The sequence below is a fragment of the Macaca mulatta genome, chromosome 1 (genome assembly GCF_049350105.2).
Source record: "Macaca mulatta isolate MMU2019108-1 chromosome 1, T2T-MMU8v2.0, whole genome shotgun sequence".
In the NCBI taxonomy this organism is placed as follows: domain Eukaryota; kingdom Metazoa; phylum Chordata; class Mammalia; order Primates; family Cercopithecidae; genus Macaca; species Macaca mulatta.
Window position 1 is genome coordinate 44,376,818 of NC_133406.1, and position 22,473 is coordinate 44,399,290.

General features: G+C 35.8%; 1 protein-coding gene across 2 annotated transcripts in view; it reads left to right on the forward strand.

The window, feature by feature from the left end:
• PLA2G4A (phospholipase A2 group IVA) overlaps positions 1 to 22,473 on the forward strand; it is a 147,960-nt gene that overhangs the window by 103,980 nt on the left and 21,507 nt on the right. For both annotated transcript variants that reach the window (XM_015121794.3, XM_015121786.3), the window contains 5 exons: positions 2,519 to 2,656; positions 2,751 to 2,843; positions 6,488 to 6,559; positions 11,944 to 12,186; positions 20,429 to 20,613. In XM_015121794.3, coding sequence (XP_014977280.1) covers positions 2,519 to 2,656; positions 2,751 to 2,843; positions 6,488 to 6,559; positions 11,944 to 12,186; positions 20,429 to 20,613 — 731 coding nt within the window. The remainder of the gene's footprint in view (positions 1 to 2,518; positions 2,657 to 2,750; positions 2,844 to 6,487; positions 6,560 to 11,943; positions 12,187 to 20,428; positions 20,614 to 22,473) is intronic.

Sequence of the window (22,473 nt, forward strand, 5' to 3'; positions counted from 1 at the left end):
GGTAAGCTGGCCTGGGAAGAAGGGTGATGAGTTCTTATCTAGGTAAGGGTAGTGGGAGGAGGGAGGAGATGACAGAATATCTGAGTGTAAGGGCCCCAAAGGAAGTTGGAAGTACATGGAGGTGCAAGAGAGAGGTTGGAGTCAAAACGTAGAGTCACCAGCAGGAGAGAATTAGTTGAAAACTAACACTGTGAGTTCTTCAGTGAGGGGTGCAGGGCTCCTCTTAGCTTTTGAGAATGCCTGTAGTTACTGTGTGCCCAGGCCACAGCACTAATCAAGAAGAGATCGCTAGAAAAGTAGGAACCAGGAAGTTGTTATGCTTCAGTTCCCATGATAGGGCTGTGAAATTGAGAGATAGGAAATTACTTGTATGAATACAGGAATTTTCCTAACAACCTCTGATTTATTGCTAGTCATGTCTCACGAATTCCATGTAAATCATTGTAAATCACACCACTTTCTGATGTAGTGTAGGTACCATTTGCCTTTAACATATAATGAATTACAATGTTATTAAAGTTGTGATTTCATCTCTTCCTTCACGAAAGGAGGATGTTGTGACCTACCATTGAACAAACAATAAATATAGATCCACAATTCCTTTTCCAAACCTTTGGTGACATGTGTTTTAGAATTCAAAATGTTTGGATTTTAGAGATATAAAGGTACTCATATTGTGTATTACCTAATACCCCAGTGGGTTCTTACAATCAAACAGTGATATTTCTCCAGTAGGATATGTAAATATCCACATCAAGTGGGATAAATGAATTATAAGAGTCCCCACTGACATTCAAGACTGATTTCTCACTAAATGAATTCAGATCAGATTTTACCACCAAATGAGTAACAAAAAAGCTTACGAATTTTGGAATTGTTTGGATTTTGTTTTGTTGGATAAGATATTACAGACATATTACAATTTCAGAAAGAGAAAAGCTAGAAAAAAATGAAGTGGGACAGAGAACTATGAGTTGGGCAGGGGTGGATGATGTTGGGATTTTGTAATGGACCATCAGCAAAGACCCTAAAATAAAGATTAAGTAGGAGCAAGCATTAGAACTGCAGAAGGGAATAGCAAGTGTAAGATGCTGAAGTGGGAATGAGCTTGACTTCTTTGAGGAACAGTAAGAAGACCTGTGCTGTGCGGCTGAAGTGAAGTGGGATACGCAAGACAAACTGTGATAGAACATTGTTAGGAGATGTGGTCACATCTCACAGGCAGTGCGATCTAGGCCAGGATGGAACCTTGTAAGCCCTGTTTTTATTTTCAGTGTAATGGGAAGCTTTCAGATGACACTGGTGTGCTGTGATTTATATTTTTAAAGGTTTATTCTGGCTATGGGATATCAAAAAGATAATAGGTGAACAGAGTAGAAGCATTTTAGGAGACTATTGTGGAGGACCAGGAGAGGGAGAGAATACAGCAATTTGTATCAGTATGGTCATGGTGGACAAATGGATAAGTGACCAGGTTCTAAACATACCTGGTGATAGTGCCTGCAGCACTTTATTTTTCTCATGTAAGCTATAAGGGAAAGATTACCATCAAGGGTAATCCTAAAGTGAGTAGTGGCATGAATAATAGTACCATTTACCAACAAGAAGAAGAATGAAGGAGTTGCAAGTGTAGAAAATGGGAATCAGAAACCAGGAGTTCTTGCTGAAGACATTAAGATGCAGATGATTATTAGACATAGTTATACCCGTGGGAATACATGAAACATAAAGTGGCTACTATTTATTGAGCAATTAAAAGTGTGCTATGTCCTCTTCTAAGCTCCTTACATTTCTTAACTCAGTGGATCTTCAAAACAATCCTACACACTATCTACTGATTTTATTCACATTTTATAGATTAGGGACCTAAGACAGAGAGAGAATAATACCAAGTCAGTAAGCACAGTTCATAAGCAGCAGAATGGGATTTGATCCCAGACAGTCCGGCTCCAGAGCCCCCGCTCTTAGACAGTATACGTCTCTGGCACTATTACCATGTTTTTCTAAGACATTCAACCTAAAAACTTGGTATTGCAATCTTGTGGAGTTAGAATAGACGGTTAGTAAGTAAAATTAAAGTGAAGGTGAAGAAAAGGTAAATGTTAGAAAACATTTTATTTCATTTTAATAGACGGTTTGGATTGTTAAAAAGAGTTTAATTTCTTCTGTCTGCGCCATGAAATTTATATCTAGTTAGCAGTTTTCAGTTTTCTGTTCTGTAGAATGAAAACTGACTTCAAAAAGACATCTGAGTTTTTAAATAGTAAAATGTATCTAATTTCTGCAAATTAGAAGGGATCTTTTTGTATCGTCTTGTCTTATTCACCTCTAAGCGTTTTTCCCCCAACTTCCACACAATGTCATATACATAATGGACATTTGGCTAATGTTTTCATTTTGATATTTTAAATAAGTGCATGAGAATAAGCATGACATTATTAGAGTGATCATTAACTGTGCATACCATGCTGTAGCATTTTCCTGTTAATGGATTGCCTTGTTTTTAAAATGCTTTCAGATTGGGTTGAATTTAGTCCATATGAAATTGGCATGGCTAAATATGGTACTTTTATGGCTCCTGACTTATTTGGAAGCAAATTTTTTATGGGAACAGTTGTTAAGAAGTATGAAGAAAACCCCTTGCATTTCTTAATGGGTAAGTGATCAAAATAAAAATATATCACTGATTTGTTTGACTATTTTGAAACCTGGTACATTTTAAGTTATTTTCCGTTTCTGCTTTATTTTAGGTGTCTGGGGCAGTGCCTTTTCCATATTGTTCAACAGAGTTTTGGGCGTTTCTGGTTCACAAAGTAGAGGCTGCACAATGGAGGAAGAATTAGGTATCCTAAAGATATGCTTACATTGATACAAATCTTGCTACATTGATAAATTTTATTAACATTTTTGGAGAAAATATTAAATCTTTGTAAATATTTCAGTCATTCTAAATTTATTAATAATTTGGTGAATCAATCTAAATATTTCCTAAAAAATATTATGTAAGGTACTTCTTAAGTATTATTTTCACACTAAGGTTATAAAACTCATAAAAATCATTGATTCCTGAGTCATTTTTAATAGAACACATCTCTATTCATTTTTTGCATTATACTGCTAAACATACTATTTTTATTAGAAAATCCCCTTTTTACCAAATAAGAGTAGCTTTTTAAAGATTAGATTCACCAACAGCTAAACGCAATGTAACACTGAAGTTTATGCTTGTCACAGTTTATTTAACCTTTAAACATTAACTCACCAGAATTCTGTTAGCATCTTATACTAATCTATACCCAAAAGAAGGAAAAAAAATCAAATCACCCCAGTACACTTAAACTAATGATTTTCAATAAATCTAACCCATTAGCCTATAATAAATTATGAATATTTACAAAACCTGAGAAAGTAGACAATCTCAATTGGGGACCAGTGATTTTCATTCATTATAAGAATACCATCGAAACATGTTTTCTTAAATTAATAAATTTAATTTAAGCAAACAAAAAATGTACATTCAATTTCTTCCAAAAGCCTTGCCACCTGTATTTTAATCAACATTAATTTTTGTTTTGACTGTTTGGACTGATAGCATAAATAAATGGTGGCATGCTAAATCTGAATTTGGAGCCATAACAGCAGGGACCTGGGAGAAGTGCCCGATAGGCTATCAGCACAACTACCTACTATCTCTTCTCTGTCTGGGAAGTAGCACAGATCTATCTGAGAACAGAGAAGGTGACAGAATAACACTGATGACTTTGTAAATAATTAATTTACTTGAAGAATGCTTGCATACAAAAAGTTTACTGCAGAAATTTTAAACAAACTGTCCTTGGTTATCCCAGGCAACATCAGTTGATTCCATTAAGTTTACATGCAAAAGAGAATAAAATTGTAACATTAATTGGAACAGTAAGTTGGCTTATAAGCAGTATTACCACTGCTCCTACAAGAATTGATTTTTAGTTATTTGATAATTTATTTAGTATTTGTATTTAGTGTGGTAAACTCCTGTAGTTCATAATATTTTCAACAGTGTCATTTGTATTTTTGATTAGTTCTTAATGAATAATGGAAAAGTTATCTTATAATTTCATTGGAGCCAAAGATTTTAAAATAAAAATAAAAACAAACACAGAAATAAGGCACCTTGTGCTTGTTTACTTTCTGTCCTCTGATCATCACCCAGTTAATGAGTAGACAAGGTAGGTGGCACTCATGAGCCTGCTGTGACATTTACCATGGGGCACATTCTCTTTACAGTAACTGCAAGGCAACGTGTATAATGATAAAATGATCTTACTTGATTTCTTTTAATGAACATTACATCCCAGATGAATGTCCTGTTCCCAACTCTTCGTGGAAATAACAAATTCTCTCTCTAAATTATGTGAAGATTTAAAAAATAAAAAAAAAAAGAAGAAAGAGAAGATCACATATTGAGGCCTGCTTCCTGTGCCCCTCTGTTGAATAATCCAGATAACCTAGGGTTTGTTGTTTCTTTCTTCTTAAGGCAGGAAGAGAATAGGACTGAAATAACATATCCGAATGTGGGTGAGACAGTGGCTAAAAGCCAAGGAAAAGGAGGAGGTTTATACTAGGTAGTTTTGAGAAGGTTCTTTGTTGAGAAGTTTCCTTAGAGGCCAGCAGTCTGGCAGCTTATTGACTCGGACTGTGTGTCAGACCGAGGAGGAATATCGTGTATGTGTGATCCGCCAGTCGGCAGGAAGCATGTTACCTCAGATTAAGTAAGGATTTCCAGAAATGAAACCAGAGAGGTGACCGAGAGGACTCTGAGGACTCCTAGTGACTACTGTATCCTTTGGCTGACTGAAGTCTACCTCCTAAAGGAGTGTTCAGAGATGATTTTTGCTTTTTTGTTTTCTTCCTTCTGAAGAAAGACTTTAAGGTAAATTGGGCTACAATCAGGTAACTCTGAAAGAAATTATTTACTCTCTAAGGAGTTTTGAATAAATGTGAAAAATTTACACTTTTGAGAGATGGAGTTGTACATTATGCTAGGATGGAAAATATGTAAATTCAGAATAGTTAGCTATTCATATCATGAAGTCTTCCTTACAAATAAGACAGTATTTTGCTGAACTATTTTCTTAAACTATCATATGTGGCAGAAAGAAAGAAAGGAAAGAAAGAAAGAAGAAAGAAAGAAGAAAAAGAAGGAAAGAAGAGAGGGAAAGAAAGAAAAGAAAGATAAAGAAAGGAAGGAAGGAAAAGAAGAGCAATAGAAAGAAAGAAAATGCTTGAGGAAGGAAAAGAAAATACATGTAGGACTAGAAACACACCTAATGTATATGGCACCTGGGATAGATAATTTCTTAACATCTCCCACACCCCCATGTAACAAAATTACTATTGATGATAGTCGTGAAATGAAACTAATAATATTAGCTTGTGAACATTTTATCAAATTTCTTATGTATAATTATGCCAGTAAAAACTTAAAAAATAAATGTCAATCCATTGCCTTAAGCATTTATTAACCCTTCCATTACCTACTATTGCTCATTCATGCACATTTTACTTGGAAAAAAAAAAAAAAAAAACTAGGCTGGGCACGGTGGCTCACACCTGTAATCCCAGCTCTTTGGGAGTTCAAGGCAGGAGGATCACTTGAGTCCAGGAGTTTGAGACCAGTCTAGGCAATAGAGTGAAACTTCATTTCTACAATTTTTTTTTTTTTTTTTTTTTTTTAGTTAGCCAAGTATGACGGCCTATGCCTATAGTCCCAGATATCAGGAGGCTAAGGTGAAAGGGTTGCTTGAGCCCAGAGGCAGAGGTTGAAGTGAGCAAAGATCATGCCACTGCAGGCCAGCCTGGGTAACTGTTTAAAAAAAAAAAGAAGAAAGATAACTAGTTATTGTGCTAGATTTTACTGCCGTCTTTGCCTTAAGGATTTCTAGCTGTTATTTTAGTTTTTATAACTGTTCTCTTAAGATGTTCTGCAGGAAGGACAAAATTCTTGACACCAAAAGATGAATTTCAACTGATAATTTTAAATATTATTGAAAGTCAAAAGATAATTTATGTTAGTATCTTTCATTCATTTTAAGAAAGCTGTTTTGTAACTCACCTGTAGATTTTGGTTTTATCCTTTATCTTCATAAACACCACTTACAAATATCTAATAAAGAAAAAGGCATATTTTTTGGTATAACAAGGAGCTTCCTATAATCAAGTTGTTATTTTTTTCAGAATTATGATAAACATAAAAATTATCCTCTTTAAATCATGAATTAATAAATATAAACTAATTTTTCATGTGCCAGGAAGTTTTATTTCCAGTGAGAAATCTGAAAACATAATTAAATCTAATAAATCTAGAATTATTAAATGGATTTAAATTTATACTAGTAGAGCTAGTAGATCTCACTCTGTGGTTTTGCTCAGATTACTTCTTTATAATACATTTAATTGTTAATTTTGACACCTGAAGTGCTTCAATTTTTTTGTTTTCTTTTCACAGAAAATATTACAACAAAGCATATTGTGAGTAATGATAGTTCGGACAGTGATGATGAATCACACGAACCCAAAGGTGAGTGAGCCAGGAACTTCTCTGGCCGAGATCCATGAGGAAAGGATATGAACACTTTGTCTGATTTTCTCACTCAAGATGCTGATGGTAATCTCCACTTCAGACACGGAAGTGATAAAATTGTAGTTTTCTATTGAGAGAGAGGATTGCATGTTGCATGTCTAACAAAGTAGGCGGCACATATATATCCCTAATTCGTTTTGTTTTAATACCTTAAGAACACTATAAGTTGAACAAATGAACAGATCTGAGATGGTAGATAGAGCACTGGGCTTCTCAGCATGGTTACTGTGATTTGGGAACCTTTTTAGATAGCTTTAAAAATTAAAATTTTGTCTTCTAGAATTCTGTTATTAAGTAACATGAAAAATTGTATTCTCACTCCATTTCTGACCCTTATTCCACTGGCTACACCCCCTTTCTTGAGAAGGGATTGGTGATGAAGCGGGCTAAAAGTATCAAGAACTTGTTGCGTATATTATTCGGTAGTATAAATGAGCCCTTTTACATTTTGGCAAGGTAGTTTTCAGTTTGGTGTGGATCATGATAGTCGATGATGGACTTGGGGCAGAGATAACGTGAGGATCAGACTGGCAACAAGTATGAAGGTCATATTTGTTTTGAATGTTTTGTGGTAAAATAGATTATTTTGACACAGTGTTTTGAGATAGCTATTTATAAAAATAGTTTAAAAAGAGCCAACAAACAAACAAAAACAAAAAGAAAAGAAAACAAACAGAAGACTTTATAAGAACTGGATGTATCTGTCCTATTACAGTTTCAATATGATCATCTAGATTTTAGAAGATATTAGATGCTTTCTGGTCCAAAACTTAATTAATTCCACTAGGCATGGAAGAGCCTGTTTTATCCTTGCTTAATTATTACTAAAATTAAAATTCTTTTTTCATAGCTGAGCTGTTACTTCCTCAGAAGCTGTGTTTGTGTGAATTAGAGAAAAGCTGCCTTCTCTGGAGAATGTAGCTGCACAAGGCCATGGCTTGGCTAGTGTGTGGTGTCTTGCAAACATTAAAAAAGATGATTCCTTCCCTGGGCAGCCAACGCTTTCACCTGGGCACAAGGCTTGGCTAGATGAGTGCAAGCTGGGTTCAGCCCTGATTTGCCCCCCTGTCCTGCTGCGTTATGCAGCCCATGATCTGCCTAATCAAATAATGGCCAGCAGCCCTGATCATTACTCAGGAACCCCAAAAGAACCCTGGCCTGGAAGCAAGCAAGTCTTCATCCTGGCTCCTTCATTTTTAAAATTTAAAATTGATATATATATTTTAGTTGTTGAAGTTCTGTTTGTTTTGAATTTCCTTTTAATGAAGGAAGCTAGCCATTGTAAAGGGGATAGATATCATATGCCTAGCATCGCTAGAATTATTTGTGTATTGATTTAGGGGCTACTGAGGAGATAGAATAACAGTTTCTCCATTATTAAGTATTTCTATAGATGGTCAGTACATTTGATAACCCCTACAGTACTAGCTGAGTCTTAAGACTGAGAAATTCAAGGACTGTTGAATATGGCTGCTTTGGTTTTAGGAACAGCCTTGCTTTCAGCATGCTATTTAGTATGTGGTTAAGGTTTTCTTTTCGGCTCTTAGTATTTATATTTTCTCTTTTACATAGAGTTTTTAGAGCAGTTTTAGGCTCAAAGCAAAACTGAGCCCAAAGTATAGAATTACCATATGTCATATGTCCCCTGTCTACCTTCCATCTCCCCATCACCTCCCCCACTATAAACATTCCACACCAGAGTGGTACATTTGTGACAACTGATGAACTTAAGTTGACATTATTATTAGTCAAAATCCATAGTTTACATTAGGACTCAACTGTTGGTATATATTCTATGGGTTTTGACAAATATGTAATGACATATATTCATCATTATACATGTCACACACACACTAGTTTCACTGCTCTAAAAATCCTGTCTCCTGCCTGTCCCCCACTCCCCCTACCCCTAACAAGCACTAATCATTTTACTCTCTCTCTATTGCTTTGCCTTTTCCAGAATGTCTTATAGTCAGAATCAAACAATGATGTAGACTTTTCAGATCTTTCACTTAGTAGTGTACATTTAAAGTCCCTCTATGTTTTTTCTTGGCTTCATAGCTTATTATTTTTTTTTAAGCACTGAATAATATTCCACTGTCTGGTTGTGCCACCATTTAGTTATTCATTCACCTACTGAAGAAGGTGAACTTAGAAAACTTGAACTTTGCTTTCAAGTTTTGGACATTATGGATAAAACTGCTAGAAAAATCTATGTTCACAGTTTGGTGTAGACATAGATTTTTCAATTTATTTGGGTGAATACGATGGAGCACAATTGTGGATCATATGGTAATAGTATATTTAGTTTTGTAAGAAACTGTCAAACGGTCTTCCAAAGTGGCTGTACCATTTTGCATTCCCTACCAGCCATGAATGAGAGTTCTTGTTGCTCCACATCTTTTAAACATTTGGTATTATCTATGCTTTGGATATTGGTCATTCTAACAGGTATGCAGTAGTATCTTTTTATTGTTTTACTTTGCATTTCTCAAATGATATTTAACTTGAAGCATCTTCTCATATGCATATTTGCCATCTGTATATATTTTTTGATGAGGTATCAGTTCAGGCCTCTGGCCCATTTTTGGATTGGGGTTGTTTTCTTATTATTGAGTTTTAAGTGTTCTTTGTATGTTTTGTATTACATGTTTTTAATCAAATATGTCCGTTGAAAATAATTTATTTCAATCTGTGGCTTATCCTTTTATTGTCCTGAGACTCTCGTGTGTAGTCAAATGATTTTGAGCAAAGTTTTAGGTATTTTCATCTTTAGTTTCTTCAAACCTATCCTGGAGCCATTACCTTCTCTCACAGAATCGTTGCAGTCATTAAATTAGCAAATGCAGACAAAAGGGCTTTAAGTTGTAAAGGGTGATGCAAATGGAAATGTACTATTACTGTTATGACCAGTAAGCAATAAGTATCATTTATATGTTGACTGTTGGTTTTGTCCTACAAGTGATGCCATTATCAAAGGTATCCTGGTATGGAAGTGGGGGCTTATTGGATAATAAGAAGAAAAGTAAGAAGCCATAGCCCCAAAATCTTTGGAAATAATTGTGTATCTCATTTATATCCTGTGTAACTGGAGATAGAAGTCATTCACTTTAAAGCCTGGATTGTTCTAGTAAAAGACATTTTTTGCCCTGTTTGGCATTAGAAAAGTGTAGGAGTAGAAAATAGTGTATTTGTTTTTGGTGACTATATAGTCATCTGGATTGGTTACTGAATGAAAGATCTCTTCATATACTCAGCTCAGTTAAACAAATAACTGTGAAGATAAGGATTATAAATCATGCTACTATAAAGACACATGCACACGTATGTTTATTGTGGCACTATTCACAATAGCAAAGACTTGGAACCAACCCAAATGTCCATCAGTGATAGACTGGATTAAGAAAATGTGGCACTTATATACCATGGAATACTATGCAGCCATAAAAAAGGATGAGTTCGTGTCCTTTGCAGGGACATACATGAAGCTGGAAACGATCATTCTCAGCAAACTATCACAAAGACAGAAAACCAAACACCGTATGTTCTCATTCATAGGTGGGAATTGAACAATAGAACACTTGGACGCAGGGCGGGGAACAGCACACACTGGGGTCTGTTGTGGGGGGTGAGGCACTGGTGGAGGAATAGCATTAGGAGAAATACCTAATGGAAATGATGAGTTGATGGGTGCAGCAAACCAACATGACACATGTATTACCTATGTATCAAACCTGCATGTTGTGCACATGTACCCTAGAACTTAAAGTATAATAAAAAATATTTATTTATGATGGTTTTATGTATGTTTAGTTTATATTTATTGGATATTATGAAGCTGACTATAGAATCTCTTTTTTTTCTCTTTATCTCAACACACACACACACACAGAGCCACACACACATACACACACAGTTTTATAAATGCGTGAATATTTACATACAGGGTTCCCAGAAATCAGAAAAAATGAGGTTTAGGCAGGTGAAGTTATACACTACCATAAATTGTTCTTTGATTTTGATTATGAATAAATAAGACTGATGATGATGATGCTTCTGCTGCTGCTGCTACAACTGTTTCTGCTACTAGCTAGTGTTTATTAAGAATTTAATATGAGCCAGGCACTTTTCTAAGAACATTACATAGATGCATAAACACAGTTAATTCTCACAACTTTAGGAGGTTTATCAATGAGGAAATGAAGGAAGAGAAGGGGAAAGTAACTAGCAAATACTGGAGAGAGGGTTGGCATTCAAGGAGTCTGATTCTGGAGCCAATGCTATAAATGACCATACAACATAGTTTCCCAGGAGAAATGATGTATGCATAGGTTTTAAGGAAAAAGCCATTTAAAACTGCTTCTTTGGGGTGATTGCTGAATTTTAAAATGTTTAGGCATTTGTTTAAATTAAAGGCTTTTAAATCCCCAAACTTTATAAACAAGGATGAAATGCCAGGTCATAAGATCAATAGGTCATAAGGGTGTTTATTTAGTAGCAAATATATGTTGAATCCTTTAGCTCTTACTCCTCATTTTACAGAAATCCTGAATGTTTGTTAAACAGGATAAAATTTCTTAAGGTAACTTAAGAAATGTAGAGGATAGAACTAACCACTGTGGATTTTCTGTGTGTAAGTTATATGTGTGCATGCAAGTGCATGCACTTGAAGCCAGAGAAAAGGAAGAAAACAATTCAGGAAAGAAGGAAAGGGGGAAAATGAACGAAATTTACCCGGAAATCTGAGCATAGACCAAGTGGCACTGGCAAGAATACACCCTTTACATGCACTATAGGTAAAAGGTGAACTAAGAACAACTTAAGAACAAAAATGATTAACTGCAATATTAATCTAGGCAAATAAACATGTTAAACCAAACATAGAGCTTCATTGTTAATTTTAACATTTAATTATCCAGAGAAGATCCCTTTTTTTTATTTTTTATTTTTTTGGTCAGACAGAGTCTTGCTCTGTTGCCAGGCTGGAGTGCAGTGGTGCGATATCGGCTCACTGCAACCTCCTCCTCAAGTGATTGGCTCACCTGGACTCCTCCGGGTTCCAGCGATTCTCCTGCCTCAGCCTCCTGAGTAGCTGGGACTACAGGTGCTTGCCACCATGCCCAGCTAATTTTTGTATTTTTAGTAGAGATGGGATTTCACCTTGTTGGCCAGGATGGTCTCTATCTCTCGACCTCATGATTCGCCTGCCTTGGACTCCCAAAGTGCTGGGATTACAGGCATGAGCCACCTTGCCTGGCCCAAAGATCCCTTTTTAAACATGCATTTTGGAGTCTGTATAGTGAACTTTTCTTTTTCTCCAGGCACTGAAAATGAAGATGCTGGAAGGGACTATCAAAGTGATAATCAAGCAAGTTGGATTCATCGTATGATAATGGCCTTCGTGAGTGATTCAGCTTTATTCAATACCAGAGAAGGACGTGCTGGGAAGGTACACAACTTCATGCTGGGCTTGAATCTCAATACATCTTATCCACTGTCTCCTTTGAGTGACTTTGCCACACAGGACTCCTTTGATGATGATGAACTGGATGCAGCTGTAGCAGGTAAGTGCACAAAATATCATCAGTAGGAGCTAAGGCCGGAGATCTTTATTCCTTCTCTGGAGAGAAGCATTTTAATTATTGTTAACATTTACTCATGTATTCTCAGTTATTACAACCTGCATTTAATGTGTGAAGGGCTTCAAATGACTAGGGTTATTTTTTGTTGTTTGTTTGTATTTTTGAGACAGGGTCTCACCTAGTCGCCCAGGCTGTAGTACAGTGGCACAATCATGGCTCACTGCATCCTTAAATTCCGACCTGAAGCAATCCTCCTGCCTCAGCTTCCTGAGTAGCTGGGACTACAGGTGCACACCACCATACCCAGCTAACTTTTGTAGTTTTTGTAGAGACAGGTTTTTGCCGTGTTGCTCAAGCTGGTCTCAAACTCCTGGGCTCAAGTGATCCTCCTACTTTGGCCTCCCAATGTGCTGGGACTATAGGTGTGAGTCACTGTAGCTGGCCTGGATTTTTTTTTTTAAGAAAAATTTATATTGGATAGGAAATGGCCTAGACATGTCAGTATAGAAAATTTTCATTAAAATATTGAGGAGGACGGCTGGGGAGCAGTGGCTCACTTCTGTAATCCTAGCACTTTGGGAGGCGGAAACGGGCAGATTACCCGAGCTCAAGAGTTCGAGACCAGCCTGGGCAACATGGTGAAACCCTGTCTCTACTAAAAAAATACAAAAATAAAATAAAATAAAATAAAAGGCAGCTGTTCATGGTGGTGCACCCCTGTGATCCCAGCTACTCAGGAGGCTGAAACACGAGAACTGCTTGAACCTGGGAGGCAGACATTGTAGTGAGCCAAGATTGCGCCACTGCACTCCAGCCTGGGCCACAAAGTAAAGCTCTGTCTCAAAAAATAGAAAATAAAAAATAAAAAATAAATATTGAGGGAGACTTTAGATCTTCTCTGTACTGCTCACAGTTCAGTTGCAGAAATTTGGAAACTATTTCCTATTTTCTGAGAGGGATTTAAAGAAGGGAATTGGGTGCTTATAAAATTGTTCCAAACCTTCTGGGAGCAAGCTTTAGGCTGAGCTTTCGGGAATGATTCAAAAACCGCTTCAGAATCATCCCCACAAATGTCTTGGCAACTGTGCTTGGCAGGAGAAATAGCGGAAATGTAGCTTCTCTCTCATTTTCTTTTTCAGATCTTATGTGAGTGTTCATCTGTGGCAGAGGCCAGGTCTCAGTAGAACTGGAGCTGCAAGGGAATCCGGCAAACACATTCCTTAGCGTGACTCCCTAGTGCAACACAGGGTTTGAGTAAGCCAGCCTGTAGTGTTCACTAGGCTATTGGAACTGTCTCTCCAGTTCTCAGAAAGGTTAGGTAAATTTCTTAAAGCTGCCCAGCAAGAACCTTGTCACTTTCAGGTTTGTCACTTAGCCAGATCCTCAAGAATAATCCTCTTTGGTCTTCAGTTCCATGCCTGTTATAGATTTAAAGTTAAATTTGCTTTGGTGACCAATCAATACACAATAATTTTTTGGTGATAATTCTGTCATCTTAAATTTTTCTATTTCGCCACACCATCATCTTTTCCTTAATGTCCAAATGTCATTCCTCAATCATTTATGGCCAAGGACATTTTGATTAGATGCAGTAAAAACTTAAATGGGATATTTCCAAAAACACTTTCTACTGCCTTTTGTTTCAGCATCATACCTAGAACATACTTGTGAAATTTAGGATATAGCTTTGGATTTTGTTGTTGTTTTGGTATTGTTGTTTCTATTTGTTGCTTGACCCCTTAAAAGGAATTGCAGAAGCAAAAATGACCTCTGTTGTTTAAACAAGATTAATGCAAACTCATTATATTTTGTGTTATGTTTATGGCATCAAACTCTAGGATATGAGGTATGTCTGATTATATGCCAGTAATCCCAACAGGATTCACTATGTTATATAGTATATTAACTATTATATTAACTATAATGAAATTCTAATTGTTATAAAGTCAGTATCTATTTTTAAATTCATCCCAAATAAAAATACACTTAACTATACATTCAGTGACATTATTTTTCTTGTTTAGTCACATAACTATGTTTATTGTCATCGCAATACCAATTAAATGTGTCTCTTCTAGAAACGTGCTTTATGGATGAATGATGATGAGCTTAAAAAAACTACAAATTCATAGAGCATGTCGATATATAGAGAATCTTCAGTTATTTTACTCTATAGAAAGGGAAGAACAAAGAAGATAATTCTGTCATTTTTGCTCAAAATTTCTCAACAGAGCTGAGATTGGGACACAGACTTTTTAACATTGCTTCCAAGCCTTTCCCTTGGACACACACCATTCCCCTTAGCCCTTGGTTTTCTTAGTCATCCACTTGCTTATGTAAAAATGGAAGTTTTCTTTGTGTATACTTTATTCTATTTGTTTTACGTTACTATTTGGATTGCACCAGCTCCTTATGTAGTTTTCACAGCACGTGGTCTACACTCCACATTTTAACAACTTCCTGGTAGTTTTGCAATATTTTATGTAGATTTGGTGGTGTTGGGATTACCAGATAAAATACAGAATACCCAGTTAGATTTTAATTTTAAATATGTATATGAATAATTTATATATAATTCTTGCAGCATTTAGGACATACACTAAATAATTATTTGTTGATTATCTGAAATTCAAATTAAACCAGGCATCCTGTATTTTGTTAGCTAAATTTGGCAACTTTAGGACGTATGCCTCTTCCTTTTAAATTATTTTGCATTTTCATCTTCCTTCTGTCTTTTGTTCATTCTTTCATTCACTTAGGCTTACTGAGTACTTACAATGTGCTTGGTTCTTCACTCCAGCCTGGGCGACAGAGCCAGACTCCATCTCAAAAACAAAAAACAAACAAGCAAAAAAGAATATGAGTTTATTGTGGGTGTTTGCATTTGGAGAATAATAGTTGTACACCACCTTGTCTACTCCTTTGTTCATTTCATGCCCTTTGAAAGAAGAGTTATAGACAGTTTTCATGAAACAACATAAGGAAATATAAACTATCAATCATCCCCAAATATGGCATTATATAAACCAATTTTTTTGAGATACCTGAAAATGTTTGAAGCTAAAATTATTTTAAATTAATGATGTTTGGAAAGAACTTTAAATTTTATTTCATAGGGTGTATTTCATTTAAATTACATTTTATTCATTTTTATGTATTCAATTGAAAAAATGTATATGGGGCATTAATTTCAGTAAAAACTTTAGTCAGTTCAGTCAGTTCACAGATTCATTCAACTTTATGATTTACAGGCCAATATTGCTAAAAATAATTTCATTTTAGACTGAATTTACTGAATTAAGTAGTGCTTTTTCAGAAAAAGTCCTTACAAAGATAGATCTGGCTTACTTCCCTCTGGTTGTTTCCAATTTTTAGAATAATCGTATGTTTGGAATGAAAAGTTAAAATATTTATCATAAATTGTGATCATTTTGTTTCATAAGGTCTTCCTTAAAATTCCTGTTTTAAAGAATGCCAACTGAATTTTTATCCACAATTTATTTAAAACATTAATTAAGCACATTTCTTTTTAAATTTTGCAACCCCCATGCAAAAAAAAAAAAAAAAAAAAAGATTTCTATCTAATCTAGATATTCGTTGGAAAAATGTTACATTTGTTTACCCTATGATGATTTTGTTTATATAAATTAAAACTTGGATGTTTTGGAATTAAAGCAATCTCTCAACCTAAAATCAGTAAAGGTGCACTATTTTTCTGCCTACTACTTCACCTTGCCGACTGTATTTTGAAAACAGAAGAAATTATAGTATGATAACATTTCCCTCATGTGTTTACTGCAAAATAGTTGTGTACCTGTAGAAACAAATTTTGGAGAACTTGTTATTAGTTATATGACTCCTTTCCTGTTTACTTTTGTGTTTATCCTACTTACTGTGACACACACCATCTGGAAATAAGAAATAAAGACATGAGTTAATTTAGGCTAGAGTTCAAAACACAGACATCCAAATATTTGTACACTGAATCTGTGTGATGTATTTATAAAATGGCCACTACAAATATCCAAAGCTGATCTGCTTTAAGGAAATGTTACATAATTCTAAAACAGAGTTATGTTTTCACAACCATTGGATAACCCCATTAATTCACAAGTTTAGAAACCTTGTATGTTTTAAATTATGGGAGAATATTCTTCTGTAGCGGCATTTATCCAATGCTCTATGACATTTTAGTAGATGTTATACAATAAATTGGGTTCCAGTTCAAATAAATTTGGGAAAATTTACAACTTGATCTCCCTCTTCAGATACAATGAGATACCATAATGAGTTTAAGTCCTACTTAAAGCTGCTTAAGGATAGTACTTTAAAAGGAGACTGGCTTGTATTTGAATCTCAGTTGGATCCTTTACTAGCAGGCCATCTTAGGCAGTCACTTAGCATAAGCCTCAATTTACTTACAAAATAAAAATAACAATGGTACCCATGTTATGGAGTTATTTGGAGGATTGGTTAGCATTTTCATACAAAGTGCTGTCAGTGGGAGCCATAGGAAGGAGAATAGGGAATGCGCAATGTAATTGGCTAGTACTTTAAGTTGTTGAATTTTGTCTTTCTCAAGACATGACCTTATTTAATCATGGCACTCTTATTTTGTATATGAGACATCAGTTTATATCTTGCATAACTATGCTTTTTGCAACACAGTTAGGAAACACTACTTTCTGGTTTGGCTTGTTTTTTTTGTTGTTGTTTTTTGCGACATGGATGAACTTAGTGGATATTATACTAAGTGAAATGAGACAGACACTACATAATCTCACTGTTATGCGTAATCTGAAAGAGTTGAACTCAGAAGTAGAAAATAGGATGAGGATTACTAGAAGCTGGGGGGGATTTGGGGAGGAGGCAGTAGATGGAGAAAGAGGCAACCTTGCTCAAAGGGTACAAAGTGTCAGTGAGAGAGGAGGAATAAGTTCTGGGTATCTATTGCACAGCATGGCGCCTGCAGTTAATAATAATGTATATTTCAAAATAGTTAAAAGACAGGATTTAGATGTTCTTACCAAAAAGAAGCGATAAATATTTGATGTCATGAATATGTTAGTTAGCTTGATTTGATCCACAATGTATGCATGTAACGAAACATCACATTGTACCCCATAAATATACACAATTATTATCTACAAAATAAAAATTGTTTTAAAAATAAAATAAAACAAACAATAAAAGGAACACTACTCACCATCAGTTTATCTGGAAGGTGGGAACAATGGTGTTTAGCTACAAACTGAAGCTGGGAATTGGTCCACATGATGTTTCTCTCAAATGCCCTCACTCTTGGATTTAAGAAAGAATAAAAGGATACTACCAGTTTTTGGTAGTATCCTCTTAGTTAGTCATGCCACTTTCTAAAGTAATAGTGGGACACCGTGCTTAGGGCTTAGACCTTGTGAACCTGGCTTGGAATCTTTTGAATCTGTTTGAAAATAGACAATTTTATTTTACCTCTGTGAGCCTCAGTTTCCTTATCTTTAAAATGGCTACCTCCTTTGTAAGATTGTTTTCTTATCTTTAAAATGGCTGTCTCCTTTGTAAAAGTTGTATAAGAATAATAAATCTTACATATGAAATTTCTGATACATAATAGACTCAGAATAAATGAAGTCACCATTAACAGAAATATCAGTAACCAACTAATGAATTATAACTTTTTAGTAAAATATTTAAAAATGAATTTAAGCCAAAGACTCACTATTTTTACCTTTAAGATGTTCACATATATAATTGTTAATCTAAAAACTTCAGAGGAATAAATATTAAAATTGGGCTCAACAGTCTCTTTATATATTTCTTACATCTTTACATTCCAGGTTCTGTAATAGATAGTCTAGTATCTTGGCTGATGGCAAAGTGCATTCTCACTACTGTTTATATATACTTATTAAGAAAACAGAATTGATCTACAGATAATTATTTAAAGAACTATTTCTCTTCTCTCTCCTTATTGCCCTATAAGTTAGCCTTGGACACAGCCAGCCTTTATTATTTAGCCATATTACCTAATCCTCATCTTTAAAAATAGCTTTATTTTTAGCATATTTAGTTTTATTCAAGACAGTTATTCACACCTTTCCTCTTTGCTTGCCTATTCTGGGCAGTATGAATTGCCTCAGACATAAAATTTATTCTTCTTTATTTATAAGCATCACTAGTAAGCGTTTGTAACATTTATTTGTTATTCAGTATTTTAGAAATGGGAATTTTTAACAGATGTGAGGAAACAGATGACTTTGTTAACTGTAGAATGTTAGAAGGATATTAATGTTTCTTTAAAGTATTAATAACTATACCAAAGTCTTATTTTTTCACTTTACATTGAATAAAATATTATGACTGTCTCATTGGTGTTTTTACTTCAACCTTTGTTTATAATGAGGATTATGGATTTAATTGGACAGGAAGAATTTAAAGATTTGCTTTCCTTTTTCATTTCATGGTCTTAAAATGTAATAAGTAAAACTGACTATAGGAGAATTACAGTATTATTCTTATTTAGAAACATATGGAGGGAAACTAACATACACTAGTTTCCTACTGTGTGCTGAGCATGTATGTATGTACATAGGTATTAAGTCAGAGATCCTTATTCATATCTGGTGTGACCATCTTCACTTTATTCTACATCATAGGCCTCCCTCTTGGGCTTTGCCAGCCTTCTTCCTAACAGCAGGAGGAAACAAGAGTGTGGACAAGGGAACAGAGCACAACAGCTGCATGGCATTTTATCCAGTTCAATTCAAACCAGTTCAATTCTGGTCATGTTTTATTTTCCTGGCAAGTGAATTAGGAGCACCACACATAAATGTGAAGTGTAGTGTGTTATCAGTATTATTTTTTCATAAAATTAATGATCTGTAGGTCCTCTTTTTCTTCAGAATCCTTGCCATCTCATCTGTTCTCCTCCCATACTGTCCTCAGACTGCAGGCTCCTTGCTGTCCTCAAACACACCCAGCCTGATTCTGCCTTGGGACCCTTGCTCTAGCTCCTCGCTCTCCCTGGTAACTTCTGGATCCCACCCTCCCAATCTTTAGATGGTCTGTTCCACATCATTATTCTTATTTCAGTGTAAGGTTTTCTTCTCAGAGGCATCTCCATTGACCATCTACCTGAAGTTATTCCTTATTATAGTGTCCTTGCTCATTTTCTTAATTGCATTTATCACTTTATGAACTGCCCTCTTAATACATTTATTTACTTATTGGCGGTGTACTCACAATATGAGCTCTATCAGAGCAGAGCATGTATCTATCTTGTTCAGCATCTGGAATCATATCTGAATGGTAGTAGACAACATATATTTGCTGGGTGTGTTGGCTGGATGATTTCCTTGGACTCTCACCTTGTGATGGAATGCACACTCACCCCCAAGAGAGGCAGCCTGGGAACGATACAGAGTCTGCCACCTCCCAGCTATGCCACCTTCGAGGTGACTCTTCATTCGCTTCACCCTCCATTTACAGATGTCCTCTGCCTCACCTGTCTGTTATAAGAATTAAACAAGACTATGCATGAGGAAATGTTGAGAAACCTGTAAAGACCTACGTAATGTAAGATAATACTATTAAAGTGGTCATAGCTTAGAGTTAATACCAGGACCTGAACTAAGTGCTTTCCATGCATTGTCCCCATAAATCCTCGCAGCAGCCTTATTTGATAATCCTGATGTTACAGATGAGGAAACTAAGACTTAAGGGTAATAATTACAATTGCTAAAGTTGTATTTAGCATGCCCAGCTCTATTTGTCTCCAAAGCCTGAGGGCCTAATCATATGAAATTCTTTCAAATTTGAAACCAACATTTTTATTTTATTTTTTTATTTTTTTATTTATTTATTTTTGAGACGGAGTCTCACTCTGTCACCCAGGCTGGAGTGCAGTGGCCGGATCTCAGCTCACTGCAAGCTCCGCCTCCTGGGTTCACGCCATTCTCCTGCCTCAGCCTCCCGAGTAGCTGGGACTACAGGCGCCCGCCACCTCGCCCGGCTAGTTTTTTGTATTTTTTTTAGTAGAGACGGGGTTTCACCGTGTTAGCCAGGATGGTCTCGATCTCCCGACCTCGTGATCTGCCCGTCTCGGCCTCCCAAAGTGCTGGGATTACAGGCTCGAGACACCGCGCCTGGCCGAAACCAACATTTTTAGATGATAAATACTGATGAATCATCATTTAATTCATTCTTGTTTTTCTTTTATGTTTTTAAGATCCTGATGAATTTGAGCGAATATATGAACCTCTGGATGTGAAAAGTAAAAAGATTCATGTAGTGGACAGTGGGCTCACCTTTAACCTGCCATATCCCTTGATACTGAGACCTCAGAGAGGGGTTGATCTCATCATCTCCTTTGACTTTTCTGCAAGGCCAAGTGACTCTAGTCCTCCGTTCAAGGTAAGAATGCCTAATGTAGCATTCCATTCTCTACCACATTCTCTTGCTTGCCTTATAGATCTCTTAGTCCCTTTGACTCCAGTTTCTTATTCCTTTAATGTATTTTCTACATCTTTATGAGTAATAGTTCTAAAATGCAAACATGATTCAATCAGTCTCCTGCTTAAAGAAACTTTTAAATGATTCTAATGAGCTCAATAAAGGTCAGAGTCCTGAGCAAGACAAGAATAATACAGTGGGTCTGAAGTTTAGGAAGGAAATGAGGCTGAGATTTGGGAGTTAGCAAGTAAATGATCATTAAAACAATGCATGGAGAGGATATACCCTGAGAAGATAAGTGGACATAAATAGTACTTTAAAGAATGCTATCAAGGGGAAAGGAGGAGAACAAAGGAAGTGTGTAGTATTATGAAAATTGAAGATATGTAACAACAAGGAGGTTTTTTGGTGAACTGGACAAGGCCAGTTTCAATAGGGCTGTGAAGGCAGAAATCAGACCAGAGTGGTTTGAGAGATGAGTGGGAGTTAAAAAAAAAAAAAAAAAAAAAAAAAAAAGAATTCTGTAGATTGTTCAGGGAAAGAGATGGACTGTATCTGTAAGAGGCTGTAAGAGGATGTGGGGAAGAGGAAAATTGTGTGTGTGGGTGGTCGGGGGTGGGTTGTTAATAGAAGAGACAAGCATGTTTACATACTGATGGCTAGGAGTTGTTAATGAAGGTATTACTGAAGAGAAGAGAGATGAGATATAGGATGAAGTCACATCTCTGGGAAGGATGTAAGGGTGGGAAGTGGGAAAGGAATCAAGGACACAAGTGGGGAACAGTATTGAAATGTCCACGCTAGGGGAAAATGGCAGCAGATAAAGATTTATCATTAGGTTTGGAAAAAGGAAGTGAAGGAAGTACTCATGTGATGACTTCGAAGTTTTGTAGGTATTAGGAGTCAAGGTTAACTTGTGAGGATAAAAATATGGAGGTAGTGGAGTCAGGCATGTGGGGTGAATAAAAGTCCGCCTCTGTGAAGAAATGAGAAAAGCTTGTGAATGTGGCAATATGGAAAGATTGCTGGACCGTACTTTGGCCTCACCCTCAAATAAATACGCTTTGTTCCCCCTGCCTGGAATACTCCAAACATTCTTTAGACACAGCTCAAGTGTTATCTTTCTTGACTTCCACCCATATGGCTAAAGTGCATAGGACTCAGTCAATTCTTCAAATACAGCAATTATCATAGTATAATTTTTATTGTATGTTTTTGCTTACATATATATTGCTTTCACTGTCTGTGAACTCTTTGCGACTAGAACTCTGTTCTCTGTCTGTGTTTATTTTGTTTTAATCATTTGGTCCTAACTGTCATGGAGGTGCTGGCCAAAATATGAGTATATAGGATTTTTTTGTAGGTGAATAAATAAAATGATGTATGAAAGATGGAGTTATTATTTTGATTTTATAGATTAAGAAGTGGCAATTCATAGTGATTAAATGGAACAGTTCATGATCTCCCAACCAGGTGCAATCAGTAATAGCCCAGGTCCTCTGACAGCATATCTGTTTTTTTCTCTATCATATGATGATTAAACTGCTCTCAAGAGCAATAATGGTTATAATAATAACTCTTAAATATATAGAAAACCTTATGTGTTCAAAGTGCTTTCATACTTCATTTTTGAGCTAGTAAAGGTATTCAGACAAAGAAGCAAGTATCAATGAGATAAAATCTTATCAACAAATCAAATAATCTGTGGAACGAGCACAGTCCACGACCTGGCTGAGGAAGTGTTAGTTAAGAAATGTAGCTCCAAAGCTACAGAATGAGAATTTCTTACCCTTTACCAGCTGCCTCCTTTGTGCACGCTGT